We start from the raw sequence: 14089 nt of genomic DNA, 5'->3' as shown, positions 1-14089 counted from the left end.
CACTGAGAACTTCATTGCAAATTCTTAGAGAAAAATGTGAAAATTAGAAATGCTCATTTTCATCTGCATAAGCTCTATCTGCTCTTTTTGGTCATATATCGTGATTTATGTATATATCAGAATAAGCTCAAACTTTCCAGTCTTATTTAATAAACACAAAGACAATACAAAGAATACAAATACAAAGAATAAACACTACATTTATACATTTATGTAAGCATTTCTGTTATTATAGTGGTAATTTAAATACTCTATAGCATTCATAATTATTTGTTCTGTATTATAAAGCACACCGATATATGGATCGGTCATATATTCTTCATTAGCTATTCCTGAAATAGCTGTATTTCTGTTGCTTTCATTCCAGTAATCTCACTAGAGATGTTAAATAATATTTATGGTTTTATTTCCATTCTTAAAATCAATACACCAAGAATATGCAGACTGTATGGTAAGTACTGTGCTCTAAGTCATCTAAAAGTGCTAAAACGAGAAGTGTAAGAAACAGCTTACCTTCTGCATATCTGGACTTATATCTGAAAACAGAAATATATGCTTCATCATAAGTAAATAATCAAACTAGTGTCAGTCTATGCCTATTTTAGTGCTACACTAATATCCCAATTATGAATTCCCAAAAGGGGGTTAAATGCGGCAGCAGGTAAGCAAACAGACTACAGGGACTGTGACAAAACAGATGGCACGAGTTTTATCACAGTTCCATTTGAGGTCCTGTATTTGCAACACAGATACAATATAAGCAACTACTCACAATGGCCAAGGCTCTGTGTGTTCAGTTGACAGTTGATAGGATGTTTACAGGACCAGAACCCAAGTGGGGACAAGCAGACATTTGATTTAAACACTAAAGTTTTGCTTTCTTTGTGTGATTCCTCCTCCACCCACCCTCCTCAATGTATTTAGGGAAAATTATAGGAGAAAAGGAACCATCTTTAATTGTTCTACAAAGTACAGAAGTACTGGGTCAATAAACAGTAGACAAAGTAGCTTACCATTTGACTTCAAAGCTTTATGGACTCTAGATGAAGGTTCTGAAAAAGACAACAATATGTTTAAGTACTCCACTATCCTGAAGACAGCCATGGGCATCCTGGCCAACTTTTTATAACACTGATACCAAAATTCAAGCTTCTGAGTCCACACAGGGAAGCCAAATCTTCAGTTCTTAATCACCCAGTTTCCTCACAAAAAAACATGTGTTTAAGTCACAAACCTACAGCTGTTACCAAGGAACATACATGCTGCTTAATGTAGTAGCAGCTACCATCCATGCAAGAACCACATCAATTTCTATCCCATGTTAAGATTCCTGCTTTCAAAAAACTTGGTAATCCCTGTTATTGCTCTTAAATTGCTGTAGGTTTCCTATTAGAAATATGTATGAGATACCAACAGCTTAACAGGGCTTTAAAATGTAAGTAGCTGAACATTACATAGGAGGCCATTAGATCAGCATTTTGTATTCTTTGTTTCACAGGCAAAGCAGAACCAATGAAATCGTTTACCTTAGAAACAAAGGAAGACATCTGGAAAGTAATTAGAACTTGACTGTTTTTTCAGACACAAATGCTGCTCTATGATAAATCACTACATCAATACTCTCCTGAACCTTGTTTAAGTCATTCTCGATACACAGTGTTACATACTCCAAATTGGAAAGGCTGAGGAGGACCACAGTGACTGTAATATGAAGTCACCCAACTAAACAGACATGGGAAATGACTTCAAGAGGAATTACAGGTGTATGTTTGAGCTAGGAGGAAAAAAACACAACCCAAAGTCAGCATAGCTACCTTTCAAATCTCTGTTATCCGTAAGGTGGACATTACACCAAGTAAAGATAGTAACCATGTTCTGAAATAACAACGCTATCATAATCAGGATGGAACCACTTCTGAGACTTAATTATTTTGGGGCAGGGGAGGGGAAATGTCAGATTTAAATTATGTGGCTGGCTTTCCTGCATATGTATTCTTTTATCCATTAGAAAGTGCCAACTGTTCTTTATGCATGCAACATTAGGAATGTATATCCATGAAATTAAATGCAAACAGTGGATAAAAAATACATAAATAAATCACACAAACAACAGATGGTTAGTAAGATGGTCCACCTGTATCCGAGAGATACTGTGCAATGTTAAGTCTGCATGGAGTGCAGGTTACAGACCAATTCCACATGCCCATCCTCACCCCACTGTAAACAACCCTGCTTGTTTTTCCTTTTGTCATCTAGGTGGTAAAGGAGTTTATTCACCTGATTTCCTTCTCACTCTTTGAGGAGCAGTGCCTTCTTTAGGCTGATACAATGATTTTGTTTCTCCCTCAGGGCTATAGTGGAAGCCTGGGTGATCTGTGGAACAAGCAGACGCACAAGGAATAACTAAGAGTGACGTGTGTCAATTCACATTCCTCAGCAGCTCTCTTCAAAGGCATAAGTCCCTTTATGACTGATGCAGTGGCAACTTCATCAGAGCCTGAAGCAACACAAGCAGATATGCTGCTGCTGTGGGGTAGCCGTTAACTGCCCAGCCGTAACAACACTTTGCCCACTTAGTTGTGCCTTACTCCAGATGGCTAACCCAGCAACATTTAGCCACCATAATGGGGGGGTGTTTGCCAGTTTCTCAGTCAGAGCTTTCCTGACCAAGTGTCTACAACAACCACCACATACATAAATAACAAGCCTGCTTTACTCCAAGACTTCCTCAGAATTTATATTGTAGGACTATTGTTCTCATTTTCTACACTGCTAGGGATCACTGGTAATGTGAAGAGCTAACACAGCTTGCACTAGCAAAGGCAGCAAGCAGAAGATGCAACAGCAGGGACCATGTAGATGGGATTGAATTCAGAGCACAGACAGCAGCATCACATGTACTTTCTGATGCTGGCTTCTGGGACACACAGGTAAACTCTTCAGACATAAGCATAAGCCTCACTGTTCTCCAGCAGTAGGTTTGCCAGCATGAAGAAGTCATAATGCACTGCAATCCTTTTGCTTAATTTTGGATTTTCCAACACAGCACACATGGTAAGGATGTCATAATTTAACAGGAATTTTGATAAATAAGCCTACAGAGCTGCAGAGGATCTGCATCCAATTTTGGATTTTCCAGCAAGGTCATAATTTAAGGAAGATAAATAAGCCTTGTCTTCTGTCTCAGATGGAACCTACAGTTAAAGCCACACTTCTGAAGATGTTTTTATTCATTTAAAAAAAAAAAAAAAAGAAAAAAGAAAAAGAAACAGAACCAACTTACGTATGGCATCCATTTCTAGAATTGCCTGCTTGGCCTGAAAAAGTAACAAATGAAAAAGTTGAACTGTAAGCAGAAGGATAAATTATGTTGTGCATTACTGAGAGTAGTGAGTTTATATGTAAACAACAGCAAGCTTAATTTTTAACTAATAAATATGGTTAGCAGCATTATTTTCTGTCTTACTCTGCATTGGACACAATACATATGTGAAGAAGAATTTTGCTGGCAGGAGCTTATCTTTAAGGTTTCACACAAATCTTTGTTGTTCATGGACCTGACAGCTCTGCCTTGAGTGCCCACCTCTGTTCTGGCAGCACAAAGGGAGCAGCATGTACCTACAGCACCTACCTATCTGCTGGTGCAAGGAATTGCTGGAGGATGTAGTGATGCCACATCTGACCACAAAAACTGCTTTGGCTTCAAAGATAGAGGCTGGGCTGTGCTGAGAGCATGCTGCACACACTGGCTCTCTTCCATGGAGACTCACATCTCCAGAGATCACTGTTACCAACCTTGCTTCCTGTAAGTGTTTCCTTGAGGAGCAGCTATTAAAAAAGCTAAATCATCGTTTGGTTGAAGTAAGATTGAACCAGGATAAAAAGCATCTCATGACTGCGTAAAGTTTGTCACTTTTTTTTTTTTTTTTAATAGGAATCTGGATGTTTTATCAAGCATGTGAGCTAATAAGAAAAACTAAAATACAATATCCTATGTAACCTACTTGCCCTTCTACAGGTGCAGTTCGATAGTTATCCACCAGGCGTCATACGTGGACTGCTACTAAATCGTTCAAAAAATGGGCAGAGAGCTCATAACGAGCTGCTACCACTTTGTCAAAGGGAAAAAAATAAATATAAAAAAAAAGAAGTCAGAAAACCTCAGATTTCTTTGGTTCGAGTTTTCCCTTCTCAAGTGAAATTATTTCCCTGAGCAGAAAATGGCGTCATATTTTTGGCACACTTCTTTCTGTCCACAGATTTTAAGAAAAATAATGCAATGATAAAGTATCTTGATACAAAAGCTGAGATCATGCTGTAGCATGTTTTTTTACAACCTAATGAACTACAGCACGTATTTACATTGTAAGTATAGATACCAGCATAAATATTATACCTTTGATAAACTCTGTCAACAAAAAGATAAGGGAAGAATTAATAATAGCAACTTCTGGGGCTTTTTTGTCCCATAATTCTTTCTGTTAAGCTGTTGAAAATGAGAGTTAGTGCAGCACCATGTACATAAGTCACAGGGAACATTCTTCAGCCATTACAGTGTGAAAGTCAGTGGAAGAAAAGAAAAAAGGAAACTGATCAATGAATCTTATACTTAGGAAAAACAAACAAACAAACAAGCAGTAAACTCAGTAGGGGGGGAGTAGATGCTAAGTAGATGCTAAGCCATCTACTCCTGTACCAAGCCCTGTAGATGCTTATAGTGGAACTTTTCCATTAATTTTGAGGGACTTTTAAAGACATAAGGAAATAACATGTTAATTAATCTCTTGGAGTCTAAACTTTCTCTAAATTGCCATGCATCTTGCAGCTAAGGTTGCTTTAAGTTTCTGCACACATACAAGGCAGTGTTTTCTGGTTTGAGGTGTTTTTTTTTTTAATTTTTAGTTATTTTTACCTTGGCAGGAATTTTAGCAGGATGATTTTCTAGAATTAACCTCTTCAAGTGAAGAATCCAAAGGCGCTTTTCTTGCTGCGACTTTGCCTGATAAAAACATTGTAGCACCATGAGAAAATGCATCACTGTGTTAGGCAGGGCCAGGAAGAACATACAGTCATCAGTCAGGTTATCCAACAGGCAGGGAGGTTTCTGTCATACCTGGACAGTATGTTGCATCTTGGGATTTTTGTAGTGGAAGACACTAAAGCTAAGTGGTTCCTTTGGAATGACTTCAACAAGCATCAGGTTCCCGCACTGCAATGAAGAGAGGCAATGATGTGAATCACGGAGGAGTTTTGGGGAGACCTGGAGACAGCACATTACCCCCGATCTCCAACATACCAGTATGTGAGCTTTGTATACAAACATTTCATCTCTCTTTTTTGTAATTAGCAGCAGCTTATCAAAGAGGAACAACGTGCGTTCATTTTTGGCTCTCTGAATGCGAAATGTTCCTTCTAACACCAGCTCCCCGTAACTCGTGAGATCTGGCCCTTTCCAGTTAGTAAGCAAACTCTGAATCTCCTGCAAGAGATCAAGAAGAACAACCAACACTTATTTCAGAGATCTTACTGAAATGAAGACTCAAAGAATCTGCTAATGCCATTCCCACTCTGCTATATAACATTCAACAGCGGAAAGTCCACATATACCTAGGTTATGTGCTACATTGCAGCCAGGTGCTTAGAGGTCTATTGCTAAGCCCAGGCTAAAACACACCCTCCTGAGCACTGGTTGCTGCCTCTGCATGGACCCAGCAAAAAAGCCCTGAGACCCCTGGAACAGCCTGTAATGAAATAGCACAGTCTCATCTCCCCAGACTAGGGGATTAAAAATGGTCTGTAATTCAGTCATCAGCCTCTTTTGTACTTGCTTCCATCTCCCCTAACCAAACCCTCTTAACGTTTCCTTCTCACCCTGCGCATTGTCCTGAAGTTGTGTGGTCCCCCACTGAGTGAATTATAATGCTGTGTCTGTGTCCTGTAGCCCCATCACAGAAGGCACTTCTGTGAGGTATTCAGGTTGAAGAGGTGTTTCTCAGAAGACTAAAGGACCAGAAGTGATTTGGTCAGCTGACCATTTGAAGATAAAGATTTATTTGTATTTTTAATAATTTCATACATACCATAGCTATTTCTCAGCTTATTTATTACATAAGGAAAAAAAAAGGCTGGAGAAACTTCCAAGAACATCTTTGCAAGTCTGTGTCACTTAGCTTTGGCTATTCTCATTTCCTTGAGTTGCTTGTTTTTTCTGTCAGTGGCAATGACATAGGACGTAAGCACAAAACAGCAAATTCTAAAAGCAAACTAAAACTTAACTAGGGAAACCTTTAAAAAATATCCATTGGACTTCAAACCTGGCAGCATTATCAGAACAGGGATGGGTTTCCTCACCCTAGGCTTGTCTCTCTATAGGATGTTATGCTTTAATACAGCATTCAGCTAGAAAACTTCTTAGTGTATTTGAAGCACAAATGCAGCCTAGAAGATTCACAGAAAGAAAACCCCAAAGCAGCACACTTTGGACTATAAAGAAAATAATTAAATTGCATTTTATCAGATCTCCAGGAACTTGCAAATAAGTCAGGGTACAGCACAGGGACCAAGTCTACCACTGTTGAGGGTGACTGCAGGAAGTGCTGTTGCAGTACTCGCAACACAACAGATCAAAAAGCAGTGTGATAGCCCACAGAAGACCTGTCCTTATGGCTGCAGGAAGAGATTTTACTTTTTTAAAGGATAAATAGGAACATAAATGTTCTCCACAACGCCATACATTTGCAGGCTCAAAAAATAAATAAAAAAATATTTTTTTAAAAAAAGCTTTTTTCCCCAAAAGCATTTAACCTTTTTTATTGCCAAATATTACTGGTTATCATTACTCAGATTTATGGCAGACTTGATAGAAGTCATTAGCAAGCATTTCCAGCAATGTGTGGCAAAGGTTATTCTGCTGCAGGGAAGGTGTTACAAAATGTAGCCCTCTTCTCCCTACACACACAAAAAAACAACAACAAAACCAAATAAACACACAAAAACATTACCAAAAAAACCTCAAAAAGTGTAAATAATTGCATTTATGTTAAAAAAAAAAAAAGAAAAAAAAAGGACAAAGAATAACATGATGTAGATTTCTGGAATGATATAAACCTATTTCACCCCAGTTTTCTTAAAGCAATATAAGTACTGCTGATGAAAACTTAATGTAAAATTGTGATTCACTGGGAAGCTTGAAACAGAATGAAAGTCCTGTAAAAAGTCTGCAAAGGAGCTTGTTCTCAATGCCAAAAGTAACTCAGGGCATAGCAAAGTTAACTTTTGAAGCAAAGTTAACTTTTTTCTAACTATCATATTTCTATGTTTATACTTTTCACAGAACAACTGATAATGAGTCTTCAAAAGCCCAAGAGGAAAGTATTTAAACAAGAAGCACAAGAAATGCCTCAAAACAAAATTAATCAGCACATGGGAGAAATCGCGAAACACAGGATTTCTGAACAAAGCCATGCCCTAGGGTTGTACAGCAGTGCTGTACAATTGAGGGAAAGGAAGAAAGGAAAGTTATCTTAAGTTCCACATTAGTGCAAAATAAATGCTTTACAGGATGCTGCTTGCAGGGTAGCGAGGTCTGAGATCTTCCTGCAGAAGCTATGACCATGTTTTCCAAGATCAAACAGCCACAGGCATACTCAATGGGAGTCTAAATTATGACTGTCAAAGATTAAAAGGAAAGATAAACTAAAAAATGTTAATGGCATGTATATTGACAAAAACAGCTCACAAACACCCATAAAATCTCTTTGGAAACCTCACTTGCAGCCTGATGGCATGTTCATGCTTCCTCTTCATGTCATTTATATGCCACGCCACCCTCTGCATTGTATCTATGGCATCCAGCACCACGTCATAGCCCTCAGTGTCCTTGTCAAGGTGGTTTTCTATTTCCTAAGACAGGGAGAAAAAAAAAAAAGACCTCTTATTTCTAAATGAATTTTCCCAGCCAGACACAACACTATGTTTCTATCTGTACTACTTTGCCTTCACATTGTGATCCCTCAAATGCAACATTCCTGTCTTTGTTACCAGTACACATTGTTATCAATTTGATTAACACAAGATGACTAACAAAGCCAAGCCTTTACGGTCAGTTTAGCAGCAACTATACTTGCAGCAGCTGATGTGAGCAAAGGGGCACAGAAAGAGATCTCCCTGGTGGGAGACCTTTTAAGACGGTGTTTAATGGCTTTCTTAAAACACAGAACATATCTACACACTTACAAAACCCTGATGGAATTACATTAGGCATTACTTTACAGTTGGAGAGCAGAAAAGCACCAGACATTTTAAATAAGATCAGTGTCTTCACACTTCACTAGAACATGACTCTCTAATAGAAAACATATGTGGAAAACGTTAACAATAAAGCAGGAATTTCCAAAGCTTGCTTAACTCAATTCACTGAAGATGGAAAGTGTTCCAATTTCCTCAGTTATTTCTCTCCACAAAACTCTTACCATTTGGGGTGTTTATATGTATTTAGTCCTCTTTCCATCACCCCCAGCATTGCAACATGTGGAAAAATGCTGGTTTTCATTGCAACAACAGATTTGGGTACAAAACTGTTTAATCATGACATGAATCTTCCACTTCAGAATTACAGAACAGTTTTAAAAAAATGAAAACAAAACAAAAAAACCCAAACACATAATTATTTGGATGCACAGACTGATTCAGTGTGTCTAAACCAGTTACCATTAATTCCCCACTCCAAATATACGCATATGCTGTGAAGTGACAGAAAGTCTCCATCGGTAGAAATCAAACACCCCCAGAAGAAAGAATATTTAAGGAAACCCAGAACCTTTCTAATGAGCAAATCTTGTACTAGAGCAGGAATTTCAGCATGCAGCAGCCATAAACTAAATACATTTATAATGGGCGCTCACGTGCAAAAGCAGGTGGTACTTGAGGATGCGCTGGACAGGTTTCAAGAGATAGGAGCCCAGGGGCAGAGAATGCTGCAGTGCTTCTTGCCGCTCTCTGAAGAACTTGGCCAGTGCCTTGTTCCTCATGCACTCTGTCAATACAGCCACTGACCTGGAAACATCAGTGAATAGCTTTAAGACACATTGTAAGTCTGTAGGTAAAGTCAAGAATTGATTTTTTAATTCCCTTTTAAAAGGAGGCAGCAGATTTCTAATCCAATCACTGCTCTGTGTTTTTGTAAGTTAAACTCCTTGACCATTCCTCCAATTTGTGAGGGGGAGAAGCTGATTTTTCATATTATTTTCTTTATATACTGTAACTTACATTATATAAACTGGCCAAGGGACAAATGAAGAAAGGGAATCCAGTATTCCTACCTTGGGTAGTTGGTGCAGTACTGTGTATATATGTGAAAATCTTCACTCTGCATGGGGAGGAAAGATTAACACATATTCAGATTTTGTCAAACTAACAGCTAACACAGGTGCAAGATAAAGATGATGACATCAAGACAATGACTTCTCCTGTTTCTGATCACTGATTTCTCTACTTTCACTGTGATAGTCCTAACACTACCAGAGACTTATTAACTGAGTTCCAATTAGGAGGGGAGTGCAAGATTTTTCCTTTACTTGAAGGAAAAACCAAGGAAACCCATACAGAGATAACACAACTGGCTTTGTAACTAAGCCTCCAAGGTCCTTTCAACAACCTATGCATCTTAAAAGAAAACTCACAAAACAAAACATCGCCACTACCACACCATCCCCTTCAAACAGCTGACTTGCACATACCTATATTTTTGTGGCACACACATGTTTGCTAGGAGAAGTAGATTTTGTAGGTTTGTTTGATATGCAATTTTCGAACAACTATAAATACTTTCACATTTGAGCATAGTTTATACGTGAAAATTATAAACCATGAAAATGATTTTTTAATATTTTTTAATAAAGTAATTTATGACTCCGTGAGAGCAGACAGTTATTACCCAGCTGTAACTAGATTTAGGTGGGTTTCCACACTTGCCTGTCACAGTGAAACTGCCTATGCTTGATGCTGACAAGCTTCTCAGAGCAAAAGCTTGTTTCATTCCTTTCCTCTTTGCCTAAGTTGTATGGGTTTTGTTTCATTTAACTATGCAAGAACAGGCTCCCAGAAAGATTTTATGTGCTTTAAGTTCACACCTGCCTATCATCTTCTATCCCAAATAATAAGTAATTTCTGCAGCTTGCTGGAGTCCTAAAGACTACTGCAGAATGGCCAACTGCTCACATAATCACTTTTCTTTTCCTAGATGAATAAAAATCAATCCTCCTGTGGTAAATAAGACCCCAGTTTCCACTTGAAGCATCCTCAGAAGAGACTCTGGCCTTCTCAGCACAATAGCTTTGCTCCATGAGGGGCAGTCACTGGTGAATGGCGAGACCGACTACCTGCCTTCACAGAAGGCAACAGTGCTCTGAGGAGGAGAGGCCTGATAGATGCTGTGGCTTTTGTTTCTCCTTGTTTGGTTTGCATTTTTTTTTGGCCATACATCAGAAAGAGCCAGCTCAGGCAGTACCCTTCCCTATTTGCAACAGCACTGCTCCTTTCCCCCTCTCACAGGTGTTAAAGAAGGCTGTACCATCCATTTCTCTACTGGGCAGTAATTCATAAGGATGCCATGTAAAGATGCTAGTCCACATGAGTACAAGTTATTGCAATTCATTTCAGTGTTTCTTACTGGATATCAATATTAACTGTCTTGAAAAATTAACTCAAGCAAATTTCTAATAAACGTTTTTCTAGGGGATGGCAATCCCCATTTACTCACTAGTGGGCTGTAAGCTTATTAAACTGGTCTTCTCTTAAACCAACAAACCAAGTAAATATAGTCTTGATACAAATACAGTTAAATGGTTTAGCTTGTTTTTTTATGCTTGGACTAATTTTGTTGCAAGTTTTCACAGCATGTACATACACCCCATGTCTACATCCAGAGGCAGTGAACTCATGTTCATGTCCATACCTGGGACCCCAGCCACAGCTCCAACCCTCTTCTGTTCAAAACAAAGAGCACTGCAGACTTTACACTGTGCAATTTTCTATGGCAATTTCCACCAAACTAGCTAGCACTTACAATAAGTCAGGGTGCTTAAGAGAGAGCATTAGAATGAAATTCAGTATGATGAAAAAAGGTGATTTATTTTATATATGCACACGTTAATACAAGGTACTCATTGAGGGACTTTGGTATAAATTCAAATATATTCCCATGGTTATAATCACACAATAATATGATTTATGCAGAACTTTTTGTACCATTTTATATATATTTTTTCATATATATGTATTCTGCTCATAAATACAGTCACATCCTTGTTGGCTTTTCAAATGAAAAGGAAAAAAATATCTGTTGGTAAATTTTAACAAATGAAAATACTATCTGTGAAACAAACAAGGCCAAACATGTCAAAGGTTTCAGAGTGGACTGAGTGCACATTCTCCACAAAATCAAAAGCAAGTCTGAAATCCCCAGGAGCCTTTTCACACTTTCCCTCTTTGTTTTGGTTGTTGGTTTTTTGTTTTGTTTTTCACACAAGGTCAAAACTACTTTGAATTAGATTTTTGGTTTTAAAACAATTTTAGTCTCACTGTTAAATGGAACAAACTTGTTTAAAATAAAAAAGGTAGTTTCTCAGGCCCTCAACACCTCAAAACACTTTAAGAATTGTTTCACAATCATTGCTGCTTCCTGAACAGACATGACACCAAAATTCATACTGCACTTACATGTGTACTCACTTCATTGCACCACAGCTCATTTCATCACATGAAACCATCAGAAGGCATTTGTTTTTACTGAGGTATGCAAGCATAATGCCAGCAGAAAGTCAATTACATGTGTTTTGCCTCCAGAATGAGATTGTTGATATGCATTCAGACTTACAAAGCTGGTGTGAATCAACATCATACACCTTGCCTAGGCATCAAGCAGGAACACATTCGGAGCGTGGCCAAGAGAACCACTTCCAAGAGAGGCTCTTCCTCAGCCTGAGGAAGCCACACTACCCAGGAAGGCTGTGCTTCCACTGCCTGCCTGATTACATTTGCATGGTCAAAGAAGGGACTTCTGGTTCACACTTCCAGCTGGTCTTCTCTACTTCACAGCAGACTCTCCAGAGAAAACACTGTGTAACTGGGAGCATATCTGGGCACAAGCTGTGCAGGCTAAAGACAATGCTGTCAACTGTGTTCAGAAGCAACAAAACAGTGGAACTAAAATGGATTTCATGTATTCCTGTCAATACTTTCACACTGTAAGCAAAACCTCAGCTATGCTCATCAGAATTTCTCTAGACATTTTTAAACTTCCTCGGCTTGAAAGTTTTGTTCACCTCAGCTATCTTCAAACCAGAAAAAAAAAACACCCAAAAGATCTCTGCAGGGAGACTGGAATCACTCCATGGATCATTTTAATCCTGGGTCCCAAACCTGTTATTTGGTAGAGGCTGAAAAATCTAAGACCCAAGCTGAGAGTTCATCTGGGCTGAGTACAAGTCACCCTCAAGAACAAAGCCAAGTGCAAGCAGATCCAAGCTGTACTTAACTTGTCCCCTGCTGCTGCATCAATTCACTGCAAGTCTCCTCCACATGAAGTGAGGTGCCAAGCACGTGGCTATGTCCCTGATCTTCTCTCAATGCTCTGTGCTTTTTTATAGCCATAAAAGGCACTTTAAAAGAAAATGGAGACTGAAAAAATGAGCTGAGTCAGAGTGTAAACTGAAGCCAATTGCCTGGATCTCCTCTTCATTAATGAGATGCTAGATTAGAGTAATTCTCCCTTTCCCCTTGGTTAAGCTGTTGGTGTGTCTCTCAGAAAACACATGTTCTGAATTTCTGAGGTGCTGAGTGAGAACTGCAATGTGCCAGAATTAAGATCTCCTTTACAACAACTCACTTAAATGTAAACGTGTAGAGTACTCGAGTCACTCTTCTAATTAACATTGGCATCATTACTATGAAAATGAAAGACTGAGTTGGCAAGAAAACTTATAAGCAATCTTTTATGCAAATAATTAAGCTATAGCTATGCTTGCAGTGGAACCTTTTTATCAGCCTCTGCTTACAGTTAGCAAAAAATGTCTCCATGACATTTAATGTATTAGAGTTAATACAATTCTAGACAAAGAGGCAGAACCAGAGCTGGTAGAAACTCAACTAGTAAGTACATCATTACCCTCAGTGGCAGGTTATTTCCGTGCAGCAGCCATCCCACACTGTTTAAACAAATACCCACCCACACTATCTAAAGCTTGGGGCACAAAGGTAAAGCCAGCGATTCATGACTGGACAGCAGGTTTTAAAAAGCATGTCTTTCTGCATTTTTGCCTCTTTGCCTGTGAGGTATCAATCATAGAATGGTTAGGGTTGGAAAGGACACTAAGAGGAAGCAGAGGAATTTAATACAACATTGTAAGTTTTTATTAAATACTTATATTTATATTTAGTCATAGCTCTGCCTGGTTATTTTATTGGTGAGTTCTATGTTACTGGCTAGGTGATAAAACTTGCTGAAGTCTGCTAATGAATAAAAGCTGCCATTTTCAGAGCTATCTGCTTCAGGAACTCTGTACAACAAATGTTAAGATTCAAATCCACAATTATGAGATTTTGTTCATAGTGTACTAATGTGATTTGATAATCCTTACTCAGTTTCTCTTAAAAGTAAAAGTTACAGGGCTGTTTACTGCTCAAGCATGGAAGTTATACGCTGGAAGCACAGCAATGTATGATTGTGTGAGGGAAGTATAGCAAGCTGTACAATTTTTATTGAGCAAAACCAAATAACAAAGTTCAAAGAAACAGTTTATCAAATATCTGTCAGTCTAAAACTAGGCCTTAAAAAAATTAAACTCCCTAGATGTTTTTATGACTATAAAACATTTTAGTTCCAAAAAGCTCCAGAGTTACTTTAACCATAACTGTTTTGTTATACATGCAAACCGATTTCGTGTCATTTCAGATGAATCCTGAGGAAAGAAATGGCTATTACTTTGTGCAGTTACTGAGCTTCATGAAATTAAAAAAGTAAACAAAGTACCTACAGTGAAAACTTGATTATACGTTTGAATTCCCAGCAACTGTGGCATCCACAGCTGAA

The 14089-nt window shown here is 38.4% G+C and overlaps 1 protein-coding gene across 6 annotated transcripts in view; it reads right to left on the bottom strand.

Moving 5' to 3' along the window:
- The window catches only part of PLEKHG1 (pleckstrin homology and RhoGEF domain containing G1), a 137112-nt gene that overhangs the window by 8835 nt on the left and 114188 nt on the right, over positions 1-14089 (bottom strand). For all 6 annotated transcript variants that reach the window (XM_062641737.1, XM_062641736.1, XM_062641738.1 and 3 more), the window contains 10 exons: positions 9321-9367; positions 8904-9054; positions 7771-7902; positions 5297-5479; positions 5114-5209; positions 4913-4999; positions 3284-3317; positions 2278-2373; positions 1014-1052; positions 514-536 (listed from right to left, as the gene is read on the bottom strand). In XM_062641737.1, coding sequence (XP_062497721.1) covers positions 514-536; positions 1014-1052; positions 2278-2373; positions 3284-3317; positions 4913-4999; positions 5114-5209; positions 5297-5479; positions 7771-7902; positions 8904-9054; positions 9321-9367 — 888 coding nt within the window. The remainder of the gene's footprint in view (positions 1-513; positions 537-1013; positions 1053-2277; positions 2374-3283; positions 3318-4912; positions 5000-5113; positions 5210-5296; positions 5480-7770; positions 7903-8903; positions 9055-9320; positions 9368-14089) is intronic.

The sequence above is a fragment of the Pezoporus occidentalis genome, unplaced genomic scaffold (assembly GCF_034315485.1).
Source record: "Pezoporus occidentalis ecotype Australia unplaced genomic scaffold, CSIRO_AGI_Poc_V1 ctg7, whole genome shotgun sequence".
Taxonomy (NCBI): Eukaryota; Metazoa; Chordata; class Aves; order Psittaciformes; family Psittacidae; genus Pezoporus; species Pezoporus occidentalis.
The sequence above is the reverse complement of the archived record's forward strand: the minus strand, read 5'-3'. Positions and strand labels throughout refer to the sequence as shown.